Raw genomic sequence first — 22,779 nt, forward strand, 5'->3', positions numbered from 1 at the left:
TCTGGGATAAGAGTAGTGTAGGCCACCAGCCATGTCTGGCTAGAGTTTGATCACTAGAAAAAGTGACTCTGTCTTTTGGCTCTTAATGTTGTTTCATATTTAATTTAATGAGTTTTGAAAGTGTTTATATCTCCCTGATACATTTTTTTCTAGCTTTTAACTTCTCAAAGTCCCCTTTTTAGGTTTGTCTCATAGTTGAATCAAGGTTAGTTTTTTTGGACCCAATTTAAGATGCTTTTACTTGTTCACATAATGTGAATGTGGGTTTACTTCTGTAACATTAGTCATTTGTTGTTGTTGCCTGTGTTTCTGCTTGGTTTTCATCATCTTTTTTTTTTTTTTTTGTAAGATTTAATTATTTTATGTATGTGAGTACACCGTAGCTGTCTTCAGACACTCCAGAAGAGGGCATGGGATCCCATTACAGATGGTTGTGAGCCACCATGTGGTTGCTGGGATTTGAACTCAGGACCTCTGGAAGAGCAGTCAGTGCTCTTAACCACTGAGCCATCTCTCCATCCCCTCATCATCTTTTAAAATTACTTTTTAATTTGCTCTCATCATTCTCATCTTACAAAAATACTTTATTCTATTTTGTTTAGATACCATCGATTTTTAAATGTTTTATCTTGTAATAAAGCCAACATATAATAAACTGCTAACATGGATAGGTGCTGTCAAACCATGACATCATCGGTTGTAGTATGGAGGCTGATTTCAAATAAGCTAAAATGTGGAGTGCATTTTAGAATTGATGAATCTTGGTAGCTTGTAGTTGACCCGTGGTTGTTCTTGTAAAGCCAAAGCCTTAATACACTTCAGTCTATTATATTTTATCAAGTGTCTTTTCTGAGAATGGTTGTTTGAAGGTAGTATTCTCAGCATTCTTATGTTTGAAAATACTATTTATGGCTTTCAAAGTGAAAGGATGTTTTGTCTGGTTACAGAATTTGGAGCTACATTTCCTTTCCCTTAATACCCAACAGAATGTTCCCCTATCTTTTGGCATATAGGGTTACTGTAGAGACGTCTGGGGCCAGCCTGACACTTTTTCCCTTTGTAGGTGACCTACTTCTGCTTGGGTATTGGCAGATTTCTTTCTTTATCCTTGAAGTTCAGTAACTTCATCAGAATGTATCTCGGTCCTGGTGTGATTCTCTATTACATTTCCTGTTAATGGTAAGCCATTTCAATCTGTGGGTTCAGGAAAGTTTCTTAGATTATCTTTTAATATACTTTACTTTTTGGATTTCTTTCTTAAGCAATAGTGATATAATTGTTCATATTCATTTCTTGTTTCATTTCATTATTTACTAAATGCTTCCTTTGTTCTGTTCTGATATGTTATTTTTTTGATAATCTTTCCTAAGTTCTCTTCAGTATCAGGACTGCTACTTACTTAAAATGTGGGTTTGTTTGTTTCAGTTTGTCAGTGGCTTCACTACTTCTTTTTTTGTTATATGTGTCTGTGAGCAGGCTTTTCAACTTTTTGTTTTCAAATGCTTTTACTACTTGTAAAGACAAAAGGTGAAGCTATATTGGTTTTGAGAAGATGGATTCAAAACAGTTGCAGAATCACCACATTAAAATCTGTTCTCTATGAACACAAAAAATAAATGATTTTGATCAAGTCTTTGTGTCAGATATTGTGTTTTGTTAATAATGTGAGATTTGGAAAAAGCTTAATCACAATTCTTTCTGAAGACGTATAAACTGCTTGCACATAGTAGAATTCTGTTTACTGTGTATGTTTCTGTATATCAGTAAAGGATGATTAATTCCTTTTACTTATGATTAATTACTTTTTACTTATAGTCAGTGAAAGTCAATAAAGGTTATTTTTTATTTAGTAAGTTACCATGTAGCATAGATGAAATTCTTTGAAGTTATGATTGATGTATTCTCTGACATTCGTGTGTACTACAATGAAAAGTTCTTTTGTAAGAATTTCTCCACAGTACCAATTTGTTCTGTGTGTTTATTCTGGGGGTAGAGGGTGGATGAAGATGGTGAACAATGTGCTCCTGATCTTCAATTTGAAGGCAATAGTGGACATTGGGACTGTGATTAGTTGTTGGTGTGTTAGATTATTGTTCTGACCTTGAATAAAAAAGGTCATCTCACTTGTCAATGGAACAGGTCCTCCCATGCCAGTTTGCATTAATTTTCTCTGTTTCTGTCTTCTCTCTGAGGTGCAAATATGCTTAGAATTTCTTAAGGATTCTAAACTATTTTACTTAATTATCAATATTGTGGCTGCTTCCTGTGATGTTACTATTTTCTTTTTTAACCAACTCTTAGTTTGTCAAACACTTATTGTCATAGATAATAGATCCGGGAGCTTTAGTAAATAAAAATTCATGATCCTTTAGAACTAACATTCTAGGGCTGGAGAGGTTAAGAGCACTGACTGCTCTTCCAGAGGTCCTGAGTTCAATTCCCAGCAACCACATGGTGGCTCACAACCATCTGTAATGGGATTTGATGCCCTCTTCTGGTGTGTCTGAAGAACTAGCATTCTAGGTGAAGTAAAGGAGTTAAACATAATTAATAAAATGTAGTAGAATACTTAGTGGAAAGTAAGTTTATATTTCCCAAGAACATGGGAGTTATAATTAAAATTAGGGTTATACTTGATTTAAGAATACTCAGAGAGGGAGTGACTGTATGAAGGGTACCACAAGTGCAGCATATGCAAAGTGGATATAGATGTGAGCATTGCAGGAAAATGAGAGAGTGAGTAGCTGAATCCAGGGCAGAAGGTTGGAGTGAGATCCTGATAAATTCTGAAGGACTTTTTTTAGGCCCTCACCCAGTTAGTTTATGCCACCATACGAGTAGCAACATGATTTAGATTTAGGGGTTTCTCTGGCTGCCAGATTGATCATAGAAACAGTAAGGCAGGCTAGGTGGTTGTGGAAGTCTTTAATCCCAGCACTTGGGAAAGCAGAGGTTGGCAGATCTCTGTGAGTTTAAGGCTAGCATGGTCTACAGAACAAGTTCTAGAACAGCCAGAGTTACACTCAGAAACCCTGTCTCAAAAAATAAACAAAACAAGACAAAATAACAGGAAGGTATTTTCACTAGCATCTTGATTTAAGCAAATGTTTTATGACAAAAATGATACTTTTGTTAACAATGTTCCTATTTTTTTCTGTTAGGAGAAATGAATTCTGGTCAGCTTATGGTAGATTTGTTTGATGATTCCAACTTTATAGGTGGCTAATACTGCCAAAATAAGTTATAGCCCTGACTTAGGATGTACAATTATGGTTGCATATTCAAACAAAATGAACAAAATGTAAAATTACTAAGAATAAAAGCTTAAAAATTAAATACCTAAAGTTCTACTAATAAACTGTTACTAAAGAGTTGTTGCTGCTCCCTAGGAACAACTGCTTTCATAAAACATTTTTGATACAGATTTCCTGGGGGTTTAACTCCATGCTTCTAAATAATATGTTTATAGTGTCTATTTTTTGGTTTATCAACTTTAGACATTCTTTCTTGACTTCTTACTATGACAGATGTTTTCAGTCCCACTTCTCACTACTGACCTTCCTCGTTCATCGGTCACTGACTTGACGCCTCTCTGGGGTTCTGCCCAGAAGATTTAGCCTTCCTCCTTCGCCTCAGCCCCTCTGTGAGTATTTTGCTCCCTCCACTTTGCTGACCAGTTCATGTTCTTCCATCTGTCTTCATCCTTCAGAACCATGGGCAAGCTGTGTAGTTTTTGAAAAAAATTTAAGAATTTTTATTGGCTTAGGTTCATATTGGCACTTTGGAACTTTTGAATAATAGACTAGAATATTAAGCCAAAGTTTTTATTGTTGTTTTATAATGTACACTTTTAAAATTTTAATTTTTGTTTTGCTATTAAAATGTTTTGAAGATTTATTATTTTATGTACATGAGTGTTTTGTCTGGATGTATGTCTGTGTACCTTCTATGTGCTTGGAGTTCAAGGAAATCAGAAGAGGCTGTCAGATGACTTGGAATTGAAGTTACATACAGATGATTGTTAGCCACTGTGTCAATGCTGGGAACTGAACCCAAGTTCTCTGCAAGAGTGACAAGTGATCTTGGCAACTGAGCCATCTCTGTAACCCTACTTTGTTTTTTAAAAAGAGATAGATATATTTGCAGTATATTATCTTTCAAACAACTAAAGTTTCTGATGTTATTATCATCTACTCTTTCAAAGTATACTAAATGGCTATGTAAGGTTTATATCATGTCATGGTACTATGATATTTCTTTCATTTTGAGTTTTTAAGTTGTAATTAAAATTACTTGAATTATTACTGAATTTTTCCAGTAAAAATATTTTTATGTTATTTGGTTATTTCTCTTCTAGAAATAGCCATTGTTAAGTCAAGAAGATAGCCTTTAAATGTTTTGATTGCTTTTTAGAGAAGTTTTTACAGAACAGCTTCCTTTACTTCTGTTTTCTCATCCGGTATCTTTTATGATCAGGGAACAAGACAATGAATTTAGAAAAAGATCTTAGACCTTGCTGTATCTTTTTGTTAGTTAATATTTGTTAATTTACTGGACACTTAATATTAATGAAAACTCAGTTCAGAGAAGGCTTTTAAAAAGAACACAAAGTATTAAAGTGCTTTTTATAGATAGCCCATTATCTTTAGAGATTATTCTATAATTTACTTGTTTACTTAAAATATATTTATTTACCTTTACTTAAAAATTAATTTATAAAATGTGTTTTTAAGTTTGCTTAGCGTTGGTATGCTCTAGCTTTGTTTCTTATCAGGGCAGCCAGAGTAGCAACCATTATTCTAAAGGAGGCCTGGAGTTCCTCACTCTATAAAAGAATGGCTTACAAGTTAGGGGAATTTAATGTTTGGATCCATGTGAAGTTATTTTTGCTTTCAATGTCTTTAACAATGAGATTAAAATGAACCTTTCATGTAGGGAGAAATTCCTCAGAAGCCACAGGAAGAATTTACATAGACATATCCACATTAATAAAAAGAAAGTCTTTGCTCAGGCTGGCTCAAAAATAACTTTGTAGCTCAGCTTTGTCTAGAGATCAGCCTCCTGAGTGCTGAGATTACAGGCATGAACCACCAACCTAGCTTTTAAAAATCATTTTATGGGGGTTGGAGAGATGTAAGAGCACTGGCTGCTCTTCCAGTTTGCAGAAAACTAGAGGCAGAGACAGGTAGATCTCTGTGAGTTCAAGGCCAGCTTGGTCTATATAGGTAGTTCCTCGTTAGTGATTGCTCTTAACCACTGAGGTATCTCTCTAGCCCTGCATTTTAATTTATTATTTGTGTATGTGTGTACATATGAAGAGGCCAGAGGACAATTTGGAGTAAGATCTCTCTTGCCATGTGGGTTCCAGGGATTTAACTTAAATAATAAGGGTTGGCAGTAAAAACACCTTTACTTGAGCCTTTTAACATCCATTAGTGTGAAGTGAGAAAACTCAGGAATGACGAGTGAGTCTTCAAGTTCTGAGTGAGGAGGTGTGGTTTGGGTGAAACCCCAGTACATACTCAGGTGTTACATGACACTTATTACTAGACAGGCATTAACACATGTCTGCATATTCCAGATAGAGATGGAACTGATGATAGATCAAAGGACAGATACCAACCAATAAAGTCTAACTTGAAGTTACCTACAGGAAATGTGGGTGAGGAATTATTTACAGGAGCAAAAATGACTCTGAAGACTCTATATCAGCAAAGCCTACCCAGAAGTGTGACAGCTTGTGAAAACTGTAAACCTGGGTTTTACTGTACAACCTAATAGCAGTTCAGCATTTTGGAGAGTCCTTTCTATCTCCCCCCCCCCCCCCCCCCCCGCAGTTTAGCTGGTTTCTGCCTCTTCTAGGTAACTCAGAATGTGAGTGTAACTCTCAGCAGTTTTTACTTTACTTCATATATATGCTTGGGAAAAGAGGGGCCTGGTGAATCTAATCAGTTTCAGGGACTTCTTGAAGGTGTGTTGAGTAGTTTACTCCCAGAATTTAAGGAGCTTCTCTGCTGAATACATGTAAATGTTCTGTGTTTTACTTTCTTTTTTTTCTCATTCCATGTCTTGAAGAGTTTCCCTCCAATTTGGAAGGTTTTAATGTAGGAGGAAACTTGACAATGTGAGAATGTCAGGAGTCCAGATCAGTAGAGGATGAATAGGATTGAGATACAGTAAAATCTTAGAGAATGGGTTTTGTCAAAGAAATTTGGTTACACCCCATGAGAGAATAGAGACTCAGAAAGGCCTTTTTTTTTTTTTTTTTTTTTTTTTTAAATGAAGTTGTAGTCAAAGTTTTTCCTTTCTTATTCTAACTTATATGGTGGCCTGTTCAAAATTTTGAACTATGTTTATTTCCCACTAGAAGACTTTGTAAACTTCTTGTTGAGATTGTAAATTCATTTTTAAGTTTTTTGCTATATTCATCTATGCATTAGTTTTCTTTTGCCTTGATAAAATATCTTGGCCAAAAGCAACTTAGAGAAAGAAGAATTTATTTTGACTATGGTTCCAGAAAGAGTATATGTCAAAAGTATATGGCAGCACATGGCCAAAACAGGAATCACCACCCCTTAGTGATGTGCTTCAAGGTCAAATCTCATAAAGTTTTCATAACATCTTCAAAACAGCAACATTAGCTGGTGACCAAGTGTTCAAATACACGAATCTGTGGGTGACTTTTTAGTTTAAAACACTCCAAATGTGTTTATTGTGTATCTGTATGTGCAAATTGGTACTCTGCTTCTGCCATGTAATGGTTTGAGGGCCTGAATTCAGATCATTAGGTTTGGTGGCAGCCCACTGAGCTATCTCACCACACCAAATTCACTGTTTAAAAAAAAAGATGAGATTTATTTATGTATAGGAGCACATTGTAGCTGTCTTCAGACACATCAGAAGAAGGCATCAGATTCCATTACAGATGGTTGTGAACCACCATGTGGTTGCTGAGAATTGAACTCAGGACCTCTGGAAGAGCAGTCAGTTCTCTTAATCACTGAGCCATCTCTCTAGCCTCCCCATTCACTTTTTAATATTTTCATGTTTAATATGCTTTCTGTAGTTAACTGAGGGAAATCTATTGCAGTCTTGCTAGCTGTATAAACTGCTTTATCACTGACTTTTAACTTATATATTCTTGTAGGTTTGCTTGCTTTTTGGTACCAGGGATTGAACCTTGAACATGCTAGACAAGTTTGGAAGAGATAGAGTGGTACTGTCTTTCCCCTTTGGTTTATTTTTCTTTTTTTTCCTCTTTTTTACTTATTATTTTATTTTATTTTTGTTTTTCAACTTTATTTTAAAAAAAGATACATGTACAGATTTTTAAAAGCATTTTTTGCATAAAACTATATGAATATATTTTTGTCAGTACTTGATTTTTTTTCTCTTTTCTTATTTTCATCTTATTTTTCTTTTAAGGCAAGGTCTCAATAAAATTACCAAGGCTGGCTTTGAATTCATTCTAGATAGGATTTGAACCTAGGTAGTCTAGATAGGATTTGAACCTAGGTATTCTCCTTCGGCCCTTGCTAGTTGCTGGAATTATAGGTCTTCTTATGCTACAATGTTTACCTATAGGTTCTAAAAGTTAATAATATGTTAAGAATTATTTATTATTAATAATGAGGATTTGCCTCCACAGATTATGCATGTAAATGTATACCATGTGTAGGCCTAGTGTCTAAGGAAGCCAGAAAAGAGCACTGGGTTCCTTGGGATTAGAGTTACAGATGATTGTGAGCTTCCATGTGTGTTTTGTGTACTGTGCAGGAGTGGCAAGAACCAATGTGCCACCTGTACAGTCCCCCTTATGTATTATTTTTAAAATATCTTAAGTAAGGCTGGGGGATGATGTTATAATCCCTTAATCCCAGCATTTCAGAGGCAGGGGCTGATAGATCTCCTGAGGTCAAGGCCAGTCAGGGACCTTGTCTCAAAAAAAATCTTTAAAAAATGTGTATACGTGTATGTATACATATACATACCAGTGCATATGTGTGCATGTGAAAGCAGAGAACAACCTCATGTGTTGTCTTCAGGATCTATTTTCTTTGAGATAGGTGACCAGAGAGGCACAGGGATCCTCTAGTTTTGGCCACTTCAAGGCTGGGATTACAACCCTGTGCCATTTTTTTTAACCCTGGGGATCAAATTTAGGCTATGGTGCTTATAAGTCAAGTGTGGAACCATCCTTTTAGCCTTCAGGTATAGTTTTTAATTTTATCAAATAATTCATGGCTTGCTTTGCAACTTATCTTTTATTTTATCTTCTATAATTATCAATATACTGGACAACTATTCTTCACCCAGAGCTCAGCAATGTCTGTGTTGATTGTGGCTGTAAATCTGTGGGACAAAATACCACTTGTTTTCAGAAAATATGCCCTGTGTAAATCATTTTCTCCTTCACCTTTTTCTTGCACAGGAACAATCTTCTTTTCCCTACCCGAAAGACAGTTTCTTTGTGTAGACCTGGTTGTCCTGGAGCTCCCTCTGTAGACCAGGCTGACCTTGAACTCTAGAGATAGGTCTGTTTTTGCCTCCCAAGTACTGCAAATAAAGGTATGCATTAATTACTGCCTTCCAACTGAGTTTTTTTTTTTTTTTTTTAACTTAAATTTATGTGTATGGGTATTTTGCTTTTATGTATGTCTGTGCACCATGTGTATGTTAGCATGGGCCTAGGAAGCTAACATAGTAACAATCTTAATGTGTGTTTATTTAGGACATTGTTGATTGTTAAGCTGTTTTGGTTTTCGCACTTGTATGTCATAGTGCACTATGATCTCTTCTATTGTCCTCTTTCCTCTCCCCTACTGCTTGTTCCCTTCCATTTCTCAAATAGTGTCCCTTCTATAGTCACAGCACACAAACACATAACACATGCAAATGTGTTTGTGCACATATACATAAATGACAAATCATTAAACATTTATTTTATTTTAGTTTATTTCACTCAACATGAGTTCTGTTTCTATTTATTTTCTTGCAATCTACATATCTCACTCCTTTTTAAAAATGCTAAAATTATTACTTTTTTGAAAATGTTAAATTATTATGAATGAATGTTTGCACATATGTATTACAGAGTTTCTGTGGAAGTCAGAGAACAACTTTGTTAAGTTGGCTTTCTTTCCCCACATTCATATTGATTCTGCTTATTAAAGGCTTGTATGACAAATATTTTACTCCTTAAGCCATTTTCTCCTTTATAGCTGAATAAAATTCCATTTTGTAAACATAATTATATTTTATTTGTCTTCATCTATTGATGGACATTTAATCTGACTTGCAACTTTCATAGTGAATAGAACTACAGTAAGTATTGTGTATGTGGGTACTTTTGTGGTGTGCTGTTTTGGATTTCATTGTGTATATGCATAGGCTTGATGTAGCTGGGTTGTATATAGGGTAGTCCTATTTTTGAGCTTATGAAGAACCTCCATATTTCATCCATAATGGCCACATTAATTTTTATTCCCACATTCCCTTGTCTTAAACTTTATTTTTGCTCTTTTACTTTGTTTCATGTGCTTTCCTAGGCCTTCTGCCTGTACTCATTCTTTTTACAAGATGTCTTATTTTCTTCCAAGTTTCTTAATGGTGAGAGGGCCCAAAATACCTTTCAGTAAAGATTATATTGATTGCATGTGTAACATTTCTGAACAGGCAGAATTCTCCTTTTATTACTAGAAACTAAATGAGGGATAAAGTAAGTCATGATTAGAATCACAGAAGTATATTACTACCATTACCTTAGGTCAAGATTTGAAAATGACTTTAAAACATGATAGAAGGATATACCAGAAAGTGAATCAGTATTACTTTCCTTGTAGCTGTGACCAATAACCTAACAGAAGGAGCTTAGGGAAAAGTTCACTTTGTTTGGATCATGGTTCTTTTTCTTTTTTTCCCCTTTCCCTGAAGATTATACCCCCAAACCCTACCACCCACCCAATTGCTCAAGGTTTTAGAGAGTACAGTTCTTTATGGTCAAGAAGGTATAGTGTTAATGGCTGGAAGAGAGATCACACTTCTGAAGCTTCTCATAGCCTAATGGATCAGGCAGGATTCAGAGCATTTATTTGGTCCAGAACCAGAAATTACTATCACCTTTAAAGCCCCGTCTCACCAGCCCACTTCTGCTAGTTAGACCTCAGTCCTCAGGTTTCCTCAACTTCTCAAAACAGCAGCTGGTGGCCAAATGCTCAGACACATGAGCATATATGACATTTCATAATTTTAAACCATAATAGATTGTATCATAGCTGGTTCCATACTGTCTTGCTTGGTATGCCTTGTATTGGAGCTGGTATTGCCCCATGCTTAGCTTATATTATTTTCTCCCATATGCCTAGGTCTAAGAAGTAGTGGACAATTTGTTTTATTTTGTTTTATTTGGTGGAGGGGGGTTGAAACAGTGTTTCTCTCTGTAGCCCTGTCTATCTTGGAACTTGTTCTGTAGAACAGCTAGCTTTGAACTCAGAGATCTGCCTGCCTCTGCCTTAAAGGCTTGTACCACCACACTCAGCTTGATTTTTTTTTTTTAAATAGCTTTATTTTATGTGTATGATTGTATTGCCTGAATATATGTATGATTACCACCTTTGGCCAGAAAAGTTTGTTGGATCCCTTAGAGCTTTAGTTATAGATGACTGTGAGCTGCCACATGGATGCTAGAACTGAACCCGGGGCCTTTGCAGGAATAGCAAGTGTACATCTTATGTGTTAAACCATCTCTCCAGCTCCCAATGCTGTTTCTTGCTCTCTTTTTTAAAAGAATAATTTTACATCATATGTATGAGTGTTTAGCTTACTAAATCATTGCTCCAACTCCCTCAAGAGTGCATTAAAATATGTATATTTATATTTTTTGTTTGCTCTGTATACTGTCTTTTTGTATTTTTATGAATATCCTATAGTTACATGGAAACAGGTTACTACTTTACCATAAATATTTTTACTTTATTATTTAAGGTGATATATTTCTGTATAGGTGACTGTTATTCTGACCTATATGACTTAAGTTTTTATGTCATGCTTATCCCAACCAAAAAATCCAGCCAAATTAATTTGGTACTCATTGATTTAATTTTTAGATAATAGAAATATTTTGCTACTTTACCAATCATCAGTCCATGCAGTTATGAAGATTGAACCAATCCATATGCACACATACATATACATATATATATAAATACACACACATACACATACAAATACATATATATGAATTTATCTCTCAAATTTTTTATTTGTATGAATTGTTTGCTTGCATATATTTTTGTACATTGTGTGCTTGCCTGATGCCCAGAGTCTTGAAGAGGGCATCAGATCTCTGAAATTTGCAGTTACAGTGGCTGTGAGCCACGAATTTGCTTTCTAGAACCAAACCTAGGTACCTTCATAAGCAATAAATATTTTTAACTGCTGAGCAATCATGTATATTTTCAGGCTTGTGATAATATATTTAGTTTTGGGTGTTTGTGTGGACTCAATAATTATCAGTTGTGTTTCCTATTACAAGATTCATTTTCAGCAGTACAAGAAACAGGCCAGAGAGATGGCTCACTGGGTGAGGGTTCCTGTCCCCAAGCCTGACCACCTGAATTCAATCCATATGGTAAAAAGAGAGAACCAAATCCTGCAAGCTGTCCTGTAACTTTCACATGTACAGTGTGGTGCAGTGTACACGCACACACTATAAGTACAAGTCTTAAGGTTCATTCACAATTCTTGTTCCACTCTACTTTGATTTCTTTGGCTTCCTCATTCTTTGTTTTGTCACTATCTGAATTGTTATGGAGAAATCAGAAGCTAACTTGATTCTTTTTTCCACATATTTTTTTTAACTTGATTTCCTTTTCTTTCCTGGATGCCCATGTTATGCTTTAAGTCTAATACTTCTTATTTATTTTATATTTTTATTCTCTTGTGGATTCGTTTAGACATTATTATGGGAAACTTGTATATGACTTTTAGCCACCGAAACATCTCTCTAGCTTCAACTTTTATAATTATATGCTTTTCTTTTTAAAGCTGCATTTTAAAAGTAACCTTACACAAAGTTGTATTGTCAGCATTTTGAGATACAGGTAAAGGAGGCAGTTTCACACTGTCAGCCTCAGCACCTAACATGTTTCTAAAGAGTTGAAGGAAAATTGACTCAGGTCAGACCAGAACTTATGGATTTGACATTGAAAAGAATCAGGACTGGACAGCTTATTGTGAAGCAGAGTTTAGTAAGCATTTTAATACAGGTTTACGCATCTTTAATAGCTGCCTTTGTAGGTTCACAAATGGTAAGGAAAGGAGTCTTCCCTCAGGAATATTGAAGTTACGATATTTTTACTGTAAACAGGGAGTGGGAAGTTGGATGATGTTTGGAGCTGGCTAGTATTTTTCTTGAAAGGTGGTAGAGAAGGCATAGGCTTGTTGTTGAGATTCTAAAGAACATTGTATTCCTTAGACTGTAGGAAGACAATGGATAATTAACATTTTCTGTATCCTAAGATGGGACAGTATTTTGTGTCTTCTTTCAGTGATGAGGAAACAGCTAAGTCAGTAAATTGCCTGTTACAAAGCATGGGAGGACCCCAGTTTGGATTTTCTGCAGGAACTTAAAGACTGGATGCATGTCTTTAAGTCTATACTGGAAGGGCCAGGTTGAGCCCTAGAGCTCATTGGTTAGCCAGCTTAGCCAAATTAGTGAGCTCAGTGTTCAGTGAGAGACCCTTTTTCAAAGCTGAAACCACCAGCTGTTGGCCTCTATCTTCCATATTCAAGTACTTTTACACACATCTTATTTTTTCTGTTTCACAATACTACAATGGGGTTTATCCTACTTTATGGAAAATGAAAACTTGGGAAAAATGAGCTAACTTAATTTGACAAGGCTAAGGATAATTGAAATGCAAACCCAGTCCTGACAGACAGACAGACACCCCCCTCCCCCACATACAACCCATATACTGCAAATGTCTTATCCAAAAGATACTGGGGTGGGATTGGGGGTGGGGGGATTGTTGCTGGAGAGATGGCACAGCAGTTAAGATCGCTGGCTGTTCTTCCAGATATTCTGAGTTTGATTCCCAGCAACCACATGGTAGCTCACAACAACCGTTTATACTGAGATCTGATCTCCTCTTCTGGTATGCAGGTGAACATGCAGATAAAGCACTCATATACATAATCTAAATAAAGAAATCTTTAAATCAGTGGGCTCATCTTTATGTAAGATTATAGTGTTAGCAGTTTTCAGTTCCCAGGAATTCCTACTGCATCAAATCTCAGCAGAGAAGTGTGCTGATGCTGTTGCATTTAAGCATAAGCTACAACATACAAAGGGTATCAGGATATGTCCAGACAAACTCATTGGTATATATTTAAAGTATAAGAGTCATTTAAATTTGTAGGGAGAGACAAAGAATGAGAATTTAGATGACTTCAACAACAGAACAGCTTTATTTAACCTGAGAATGATATATCAGAGTCTGGTACACTATGGTCAGATGTAATATTATACATGGTAGAATGTCATTGTTAATTTTAAGGAAGAAAATACATCTGGCAGATATGGCATAACTGTTTTTTGCCTGTCCACAACATGTTCCAAATATTTTTTGGTTAGAAAGTCAGTTTGCTGTAGCCTGTGACTCAGTGTAAAGAAAAATAGTCTAATTATAAGCAGTTTTAATGTTGATTAGAAATCTATAAAGATAATTAGATTGGTGGATCTTTAAAAAACTATAGTAGAAATGTAATAAAATCTTTACTGTTGTTTATTGGTATATCACTTTATTAGCCTCTTTCCTATTGCTGTGTTAAAACACCATGACTAAGGCAATTTATAAAAGAAAGTGTTTAATTGGGCTTACAGTTCCAGCGGATTAGAATTCATGATGGTTGAGTAAAGGCATGGTGCCAGAAACACCTGAGAATTTAAATCTTAAAACAGCAAACAGGAGACACAATGCTCATGTCCTCCATTAAGGTCACATCTCCCAGTCCTTTTGAAACAGTCACAAACTGGGAACCAAGTATTCAAACATGAGCCTATGAGGGCCATTCTCATTCAAACCACCACTGGTATTTTTTCCAATATTGATTTATTAGTGAAGGTTGAGGAAATGATTGCTTTTGAAGTTACAGTAATTACAAAACATACCTTTTTTCTCAACACCACTATAGTAGATGTGTAACAGTTCTTGTGTTAGAGTGGTGAAATTATTTTGATAAATCATATTTTACTTAAGAGAATCTATAATATTTAGATAAAATATTTTTACCTCTTACCTTAACAGTTTAAAGAATAAGGCATGATGGTACACTTCTGTAATTTCAACTCTAAGTTGAGGCAGGATCATAAAATCAAGGCTGACCTGGACTACATAGTGAGACTCTCCCTTAGAAAAGTAGAAACATGCAAAAATGGAAAGAAAAGAGATTTAAAGAGGAACTGCTATAAAGATTGGACTCTGACTTTGGGGTCATAATGCATGCCTTTAACCCTAGTGTTCTGGGACACTAGGGAGGCAGAGGCAGACTAGCCAGGGACATACAGTGAGACCTTATCTTAAAAAAATAAGATGTTTATTTCTATTATTATTATTACCATCATCATTGTTATTTTGTTTGTTTACTTGTTTATGGAGACAGGGTTTTTCTGCCTTGGTCTCAGAGATTCGCTCCCTTACCTCTGCTTCCTGAGCTCTGAGATTAAAGGCATATTCCACAGTTGCCTGGCAAATATTTATTTCTTATTTGTTATCTAGTCAGATTTTATATATTCACTTGAGTCATAAATATCTTTCACCTCTTTAAGTTTTAGATTTTACTTCTTTCTATTGTCTATAGAAAATTGGCTTACAATTCCAGGTCTTGTAATTTCTTATAATTTCCTTATAATTCCTCACATGTAGCTTCTGCCAAGTACATTTATTACAGAGATTCTCTTAACATGTTTCTCTATGTGTTTTATATTTGACTATTACTATGAGCTTCAACAGGTTCAGTTTTGCTAGGTGAGATTATCTCAAAAGTAGTGACTTTTAAAAACTTTTAAAGAATTGTTTGGCTTATTCATTTCTCATGGAGACTTTTAAGAATGTAGGTAAAGTGACATTTCTGAAAAATTTATATATATAGATATATAAAATCAGAAGACAATCTTACTTAAAAAGAAAATAAAAACAAAACAAAACCCAGAGAAAGCAACCTTTAAATTTTTGCAGCTTCATAAAGTAGGAAGAGAGAGAAAAAGCCATGCCTTTTGAGTTAGGAAAAGTTAAATTTGTTTGAGTAATTCAGAAAATTGGGCTCCCTCAACCTAGCCACATGGGCTCCATAAACAATTGCCTAACTGGGATTTTTTAAGAAAGAGATGTTATTTGATAACATAATTATTATTTCAGTATTGGTAATAATGCAAGGAAAATCAAATATTGGTTCTTTTACCTTTTTTTTTTCCAAAATAATGTATTGCTTATACAGAGTGGGCAAAGAATGGGGTTATAAGATGGCTCTGCAGAAAAGAGTTGTTACCAAGCCTGCTGACCTGAGATTGATACTTTTCACAGTGGAAGAAGTATATTTTACCCCACCCCATACTCCCCAACCCCATTTCTCTGTAGCTTTGGCTGTTCTGGAACTCACTCCATTGACCAGGCTAACCTTGATCTCACAGATATCTGTCTGCCTGAGCCTCTTAAGTGCTAGGATTAAAGGCTGTGGAGTAAAACTCAAATCAAAATGACAAAATGGTTTACTAGTATCTAATAATAACAACTAGGTTTGGCTGTTTTTTGTTTGTTTGTTTGTTTTCCTTAATATTACTCATGTATTCAAACACATTTGCCTAACCTTTATGGTTATGATTTATACTAATATTTAACTCCTAACATTTTTAGCCAATGGGGCCTCTGTTAAGTTGGCTGTTGAGTTCTTTAAACAAGACCACAGTACCATCTCATACCTTTTGCTTTATTGAGAAAAGCTTAACACATTTTTTTTTTATGCCTTAGACTTAGAATTTGTCGTTTCTTCACAAAGCCCTGCTTCCCTATTAGCTGTAAATTTCTATTAGAAAACTATGTTTGGATACTAGAAATGCTTATCATACTTAGTGAGGTGGCTGTTTCTCTGAACCTTTTCAGTATACAAGCCTAGTTTTTAAAAAGTATTTTATGAATTTATATTGATCCTAATAATTGATGTTTGTTCACTTTTCCTATGTTCTCATTTTTTGGGTCAGTCTTACAGGTTTGCCTGGAACTCTTGGATCTTCTTGTTACACCCTCCAAATGCAGGCATCAGGGTGTATATACTATTTTACTCTCTTTTAGTTTTTGTGGGTTCATGCCTCTGTTCCTGCCCCAAATTAAGTGATTATTTCTCAGAAGGAGTTCTGACTCTATAGCCTGGAATACAAGAGAAGATCCTATTTAAAATAACAGCAGCAGTAGCCACAACCATTAATTATAGTGCCATATGTCTATAGTCTTAGCAAAGAGTCTAGAGGGTAAGATCAGGCAGTCTACATACAAGTTTCAGGCCAACTAAGACAAGATCATGTCTTAAAAAACTGAAGAATCAACCAAATAAAACTACTTGCTTGCATTTCATTTGTCTGTGGCTATGGCTACTGTATCTACTGCAACTTTAGAGAAACAATTTCCACTTGTACTTTTCCACCTTATTTTTCTCTTAACTCATTTAGCGTTGTTCATGTAGACTTATCTTTACTGTTATGCTGAGGACAATTTTGGCTTTCTTTTTTTGAACTTAATGGCCTTAATTTAGATAGCTTTTCCATTCTGTAGAAGTGGGAACTTACCATCATTGGCTCTCTTTACTCTGTTACAAATATTTGCTTGTTTTTCTGCTTTCCTCCTTGGCAAAAACCCTGATCTATTCTCTCAGCGGTAGAATACTGACTAGCATATGCAAGGTCCAGAGTACAGTTTATAATCTGCAAAGACAGCCCCTTTCCCAACATATATGTGCTACAGCACAACATATATGTGCTGTAGAAATTTAAAATTAAATAATTTTCCTCTTGCCTTTCAAACAGGTATCTCTTCTTGTGTTTCCTATTTTATGACATTTGTGTCATTTTTAGAACTAAGATGAGATATGCTAAGTTCAAATGTAATAAACAATTTATATATACATGATAGTATATAAACATATCTATGTTCACATCTTTATACAACCACTAACCTTTTCTAGTTTCAGAACCATTTTACCACCTCATCAAATATCTTATATACCCACTAAATCTTCATACCTACTTTAGATATAGCAGGGTCTTGATATTATAGCCAAGAGCTGGTCTCATACTTACTTGTCTTGCTATGGCCTATTGAGTGCTAGTGTTATTATAATTATGCACCAACATGTATAACATGGTTTTAAAGCGTGATTTTTTTATTTTTTTTTAACTGTATACATTTGTGTGTCTTTGTATGGGTTTGTGTACTTGAGGCCAGAAGATGGCATTGACTCCCCAGAGCTGGAGTTAACACCTGATGTGGGTGTTGGAAATCGACCTCAAGTCTTCTGCAACTGTTATATCATCTTTTAAAAAAAGATTTATTTATTTTATGTGAATACACTGTTGCTGTCTTCAGACACACCAGAAGAGGCATCAGATGGTTGTGAGCCACCATGTGGTTGCTGGGAATTGAACTCAGGACCTCTGGAAGAGCAGTCCGTTTTCTTAATCGCTGAGTCATCTCTCCAGCCCCCCTGCTATATCATCTTTTAAGTACTGAGCCATCTATCCAACTTCTGGTTTCTGAACATTTAAATCTCCCAAGCGCACCCTATTTTCTTGAAAATGTATTAAGAACAAACACTTTTCAGTTCTTCCAAGGGTTATTACTGCCCCATGTATGAAGGTGATACTTAATATGGCTAACAAGGAGCCTTTACTGTATAGTTTTTGCCATATGTCTTGTTTCATTTGTGCCTCTTTGTTCAGTCATAGGCCCAGTTCTTAATTGTAGATATTCTATAAGACTTTTCTTTCTTCCCCATTTTCTTTCCTCCCTCCAAGGCAGGGTCTCACTATTAGCCATGGTCATTTTGCAACTCCAATACCCACCTCTGCTTCACATGTTCTGGGATAAAATGTGTATGCCCCTTTGTGCTGCCTCCCCACACCCCTTAAACTTTTGAGACTAGGTGTCATAATATAGACTTGGCTGGTGGCAGAGTGGTGCCCTTCCTGCATCTTTAAAGTCTTAATGATTGTTATATGCCATTCTTTCGTACTTACCCCCATTCTTGTACTACTTTTAGAATAACCATTACACATTGTACTTACCTATGTATTTTTCTGGAGCAAGAACCCACGAGAACTAAACGCTAAGTAATACAATATAGCCTTGCAACTATAATGAATAGTATTTTTAATGAAATCAAGGATTATTTAGTAAATCATTTAAGAAAGGTCTCAGAGACGGGAAGGTAGTTTTTGAGGTAGACCTCAAAGGAATCATTTATGAAAATATGATGATCTTAAAACTGCTGTACGTATTCATGCATGTAGCCCTAACAATCCACACACCAAGGGCAAATCCTGTGAAACGTGAGATGGTGGTCATTTTTCCAACTTGCTTTTACATCATTTACATGAAATAAGCAATAGACACAATGCAATATTATGCTAGCTGAAGAAAAGCATGAAAGCATGTGCAGATGTTTCAGAACTTAGGGTACATTTTAAAAAGTCAGAAGCAGTGCTATACTTTTAAGGATCATTTTGTACCTATATGTTAATTTCTGAGTTTACCTACTTATCAAAATTTAGCTCAACTTCTACTGAAAAATGCAACAATGAAATAATTCGGATGGCTCAGTAAAGTGCTCAAGGTGGAAGCTTAAGACCTAAGTATAGAGCCTTACACTCATAAAAATTGGGTACAGAAGCACATTTATAGCCCCCAGGATTGGAGGGCACAGGTTGATACTAGTGGTCTACTACTCATACAGTGTAACTGAAGAGGTTAAAAATGAGATAACTCTTGTAATTACCTATTATCCATAATTTTGCCTTCATTAGACCAAATTTCCATACACACTAAAGTGTATATGTTTATTCTTTTCCAGTAGTCAGCAACATAGTTGGAAATCAGTGAAAGACGTGTATAAACATAATAAGATTCAAATACAAATCATATTTTAATGGTATCTTGAAAATCCATTCTAAAGAAAAACAAGCCTGATATTTTAAAATGTAGTACTGATTTTATGTTTGCTTTGCCTATTATATTTATATAATCTGTGTTCAAGATCCAATTTAATTCTTTATTTTTACATTTTTACATTTTTTGTTCTTGGCATGTTGGGGTGTACAGTAATTATTTTTGTTACTTTGACAAAATAGTTGATCAAAAAAAACTTAAGTGTTTATTTTAGTTTATGATTCATCAACTATGTAGTTCATCATGCCTGAAAAGGCATGACAGCCATAAAACGATGGGAGGAGATGTGAATCCTGGTATTCTGCTTCACAATTCTCATAGAATGGTTCCAACCACATTCCAAATTAAACTGTTTTGGAAATACCCTCAGAGGTGCACAGGAAGTGTGTCTCCCAAGTAATTTCAAATCAAGTGGGTTGACAAATGAAGATGTATCTGATAGCAATATGAAGTTGTAGTGGTTGAACTAAAACTACCATTGATTGCTTAGAGTTAATGCTTCCACAGTTACCAGCACACTTCATTCAGCATTTTATAGTACTCTGTGTTGAATTTCATTTGTTTTCATGATTAGATGGTCTCTCTTGAGGATAATGGCAAGTACAGTATGAGAATCATGTACTCATTTAGATTTCTGGCAAGTACTTTCTGAACTGCTCTTAAATATGTTTTATCCTCACTAACTGACCAATTTGAACTGGTCAGTCATCAGCTCTCTTGACAAATAAAATAATTGATAGTTTTTCTGGTGACTGTTTTGTATACTCACTATCATGATTCTTATGCTGACTTCAAAGGTGATAGTATATTAAAATTATCAAATTATATAGTATACATAGACACCTCTAATGTCAGTTATATTTCCTTAAAGCTATTTGAAAAACTCTGTCCATTAGAAAACATCTGTTTTTAATTAAGCCCATCTCTGTAAACTCTTTTATATGTAATTTATTTATTTTATGTTCATTGGTGTTTTGCATGTGTGAGGGTGTCAAAAGCCCTGGAACTGGAGTTATAGACAGTTGTGAGCTGCTATATGGGTGCTGGGAATCAAACCTGGGTACTCTGGAAGAGCAGCCAGTGCTCTTAACTGCTGAGCCATCTCTACAGTCTCCCTGTAAACTCTTAAGGCTATATACTCTTCCTAACCTGTTGTTTGATGATCCTGTGTTGGCCTTTGTTTCCCTACCTTACTGGTTCCCTGTCTCTATTCTTATTTTCTGCCCTTATCATCCATTTTTCATGGCAGAACACTGTTTAGAAGAAAAAAAATGTATGATACCGTAACTATTTCTGTAGCCGCCAGCTATTTTTAGAAAGCTATTCCTGTTGAAAACAAGGGTCAACACACATAGGAAAAAGAGATGGAGCCTCTTCTCTCTTCCTTCTCAGAGACTTATGGTCCACACACAACTGTACCTGGATATGTTTATATCTCAAGGCATCATGGCAAATAGACAGATGTTAGTGCAAGTAAGAGTTGATAAAACTTAGCAATTCCAATTTAAAAGTGTTTTTGATTGTTTATAAAAGAATGTCCTAAAAAAAAGACTTACCGTTTCTGATATGATTTGGCTTTTGGTTTTCTTTCAGCTAAAATCTCTTGTGAAAATCGGCCTTATTTGCATTTTGATAGCCTCTCATAAAACCTACCCAGAATGCTAAGAGCTTGGTTGGATCCCAGGGTAGATAGTGGAAGACAGGAAAATTCCATCTGGATAGGTTGTGTACTATAGCTTCCTTGTTGTATGGAAATTTTGTTGTAATGAGATATTAATAGTTTTCATACTTTATGACTTATATATAGTCATTCTGTAATTTACCTATTGGAGAAAAACTTAAATTTTTAATTTAAATTTCTTTTTCCACAGAACTCAACAAAAATCCAGTGGAAGGCTTTTCAGCAGGTTTAATAGACGACAATGATCTCTATCGTTGGGAAGTTCTTATTATTGGTCCTCCAGATACACTTTAGTAAGTATATTGGAATTGACATCTTCAAATAGTTACTCCTTCAACTAAAGTTAAAACTTTTTAAAAAACTTTTTTAAAAATTTTGAAAATTAAAAAAACATTTAAAGGAGCAAGCAAATTATTATTTATTTCAATTTGATCATGTGTAGATTCTTTGTGTTATGCTTGAAGCTCTAATGTCTAAAACCTGTTCTTAAAAAGATAGCTTCAGAAATTTAGACAATCTTGCTACTGGAAAAAATCTGGTATCAAAAAGATAATTCTAGTGAGGTTATATGTAAATAACTCCCCTGTCAGGGTTTTCCTGTGTAGCCCTGGCTGTCCTGGAACTCTCTCTATAGTCCAGGCAGGCCTCAAACTCAGATCTGCCTGCTTTTGCCCCGAGACCTGGGATTAAAGATATTTGCTACTACTGCCTGGCTTTAAATAATTTACACATACACACACACACATACACACACACACACACACACACACACACACACACACACACACACACACACACACACACACACACGGAATTAGGATGTTAATGCTTGCAAGCTTGTCGGAGATCGTCTCTGATTATATATGTCTTATGTGTGCTTTTGTGGGATTATGTTCATATGAATGAAGGTGCTCTAGGAAGCCATAGGTGTTGGATTCCTTAGAGCTGGAGTAACACCTGATTAGAAGCCATTTGATAGGAACACTAACAACCAAATTCAAGACCTTTAGAGGCTCTTAACCGGTGAGCCATTACTCCAGCCAAAAAGGAAAAAAAAATCCTATGAAATTTAGAGAGTGACCTCACTTGTTAAAGAGTACTGGCTGTCTTCCAGAGGCCCTAGGTTCAATTTCCTATAGAAATAATTTTTCTTCTTATGTTTACCATGCCTTGATCCCAAAGGAAACATCATAATGAAGGAAGAAAGTTTTACTTTTTTTAACACTCATTTTTAAAAAGTAATTTATTTTTATTTTATGTTTATTAGTGTTTCAACCTCATGTAGGTCTATTCAAGGGAGTTTGAGCTCCTGAAACTAGAGTTACAGACAGGTGTGAGCTGCATTCTGGGAATTGAACCTAGGTCCCCTGGAAGAGCAGCCAGTGCTTAGCCACTTCTCCAGCCCCAGTTTTACTGTTCTTAATGCCTTATTATTTATTAAAGAACAAGACTGCAAGTTTTTTCTTTTTTAAAAGTTCTTGTTTATTTAATTAGACCTATTAATGTCTCTGTGTGGGTGATTTGCATATATGCAGATACACTGTGTTTGCCTGGTACCTGAGGAAGTGGATAGCATGAAACCACTAGAACTAGAGTTACAGATGGCTGTGACCCATCCATCATGTGGCTGCTAGGAATTGAACCTAGGGCCTCTGAAAGAACAGCCAGTACTCTTAACTGCTGAGAGATCTCTCTAGCCCTGAGATTTTTTTTTACATAGAACGTATTCTGTATATCTGTGTCTTAAGACTTAAGGGAACTTTCAAGGTCTATATTAATGATTTTATAACCTGGTCTCCACAAAATACAGTTTATAATAGTTTATAAGACTTAGTGTTAGGACATAAAATAATTTATTAACTGACTGCTAGTTGTTGAAAATGA

At 35.3% G+C, this 22,779-nt stretch overlaps 1 protein-coding gene across 2 annotated transcripts in view; it reads left to right on the top strand.

Moving 5' to 3' along the window:
• Positions 1-22,779, top strand: part of UBE2G1 (ubiquitin conjugating enzyme E2 G1) — an 86,316-nt gene that overhangs the window by 43,942 nt on the left and 19,595 nt on the right. For both annotated transcript variants that reach the window (XM_080923580.1, XM_080923581.1), the window contains exon 2: positions 21,086-21,188. In XM_080923580.1, coding sequence (XP_080779706.1) covers positions 21,086-21,188 — 103 coding nt within the window. The remainder of the gene's footprint in view (positions 1-21,085; positions 21,189-22,779) is intronic.

The sequence above is a fragment of the Micromys minutus genome (assembly GCF_963924665.1).
Source record: "Micromys minutus genome assembly, chromosome: 10".
Classification (NCBI taxonomy): domain Eukaryota; kingdom Metazoa; phylum Chordata; class Mammalia; order Rodentia; family Muridae; genus Micromys; species Micromys minutus.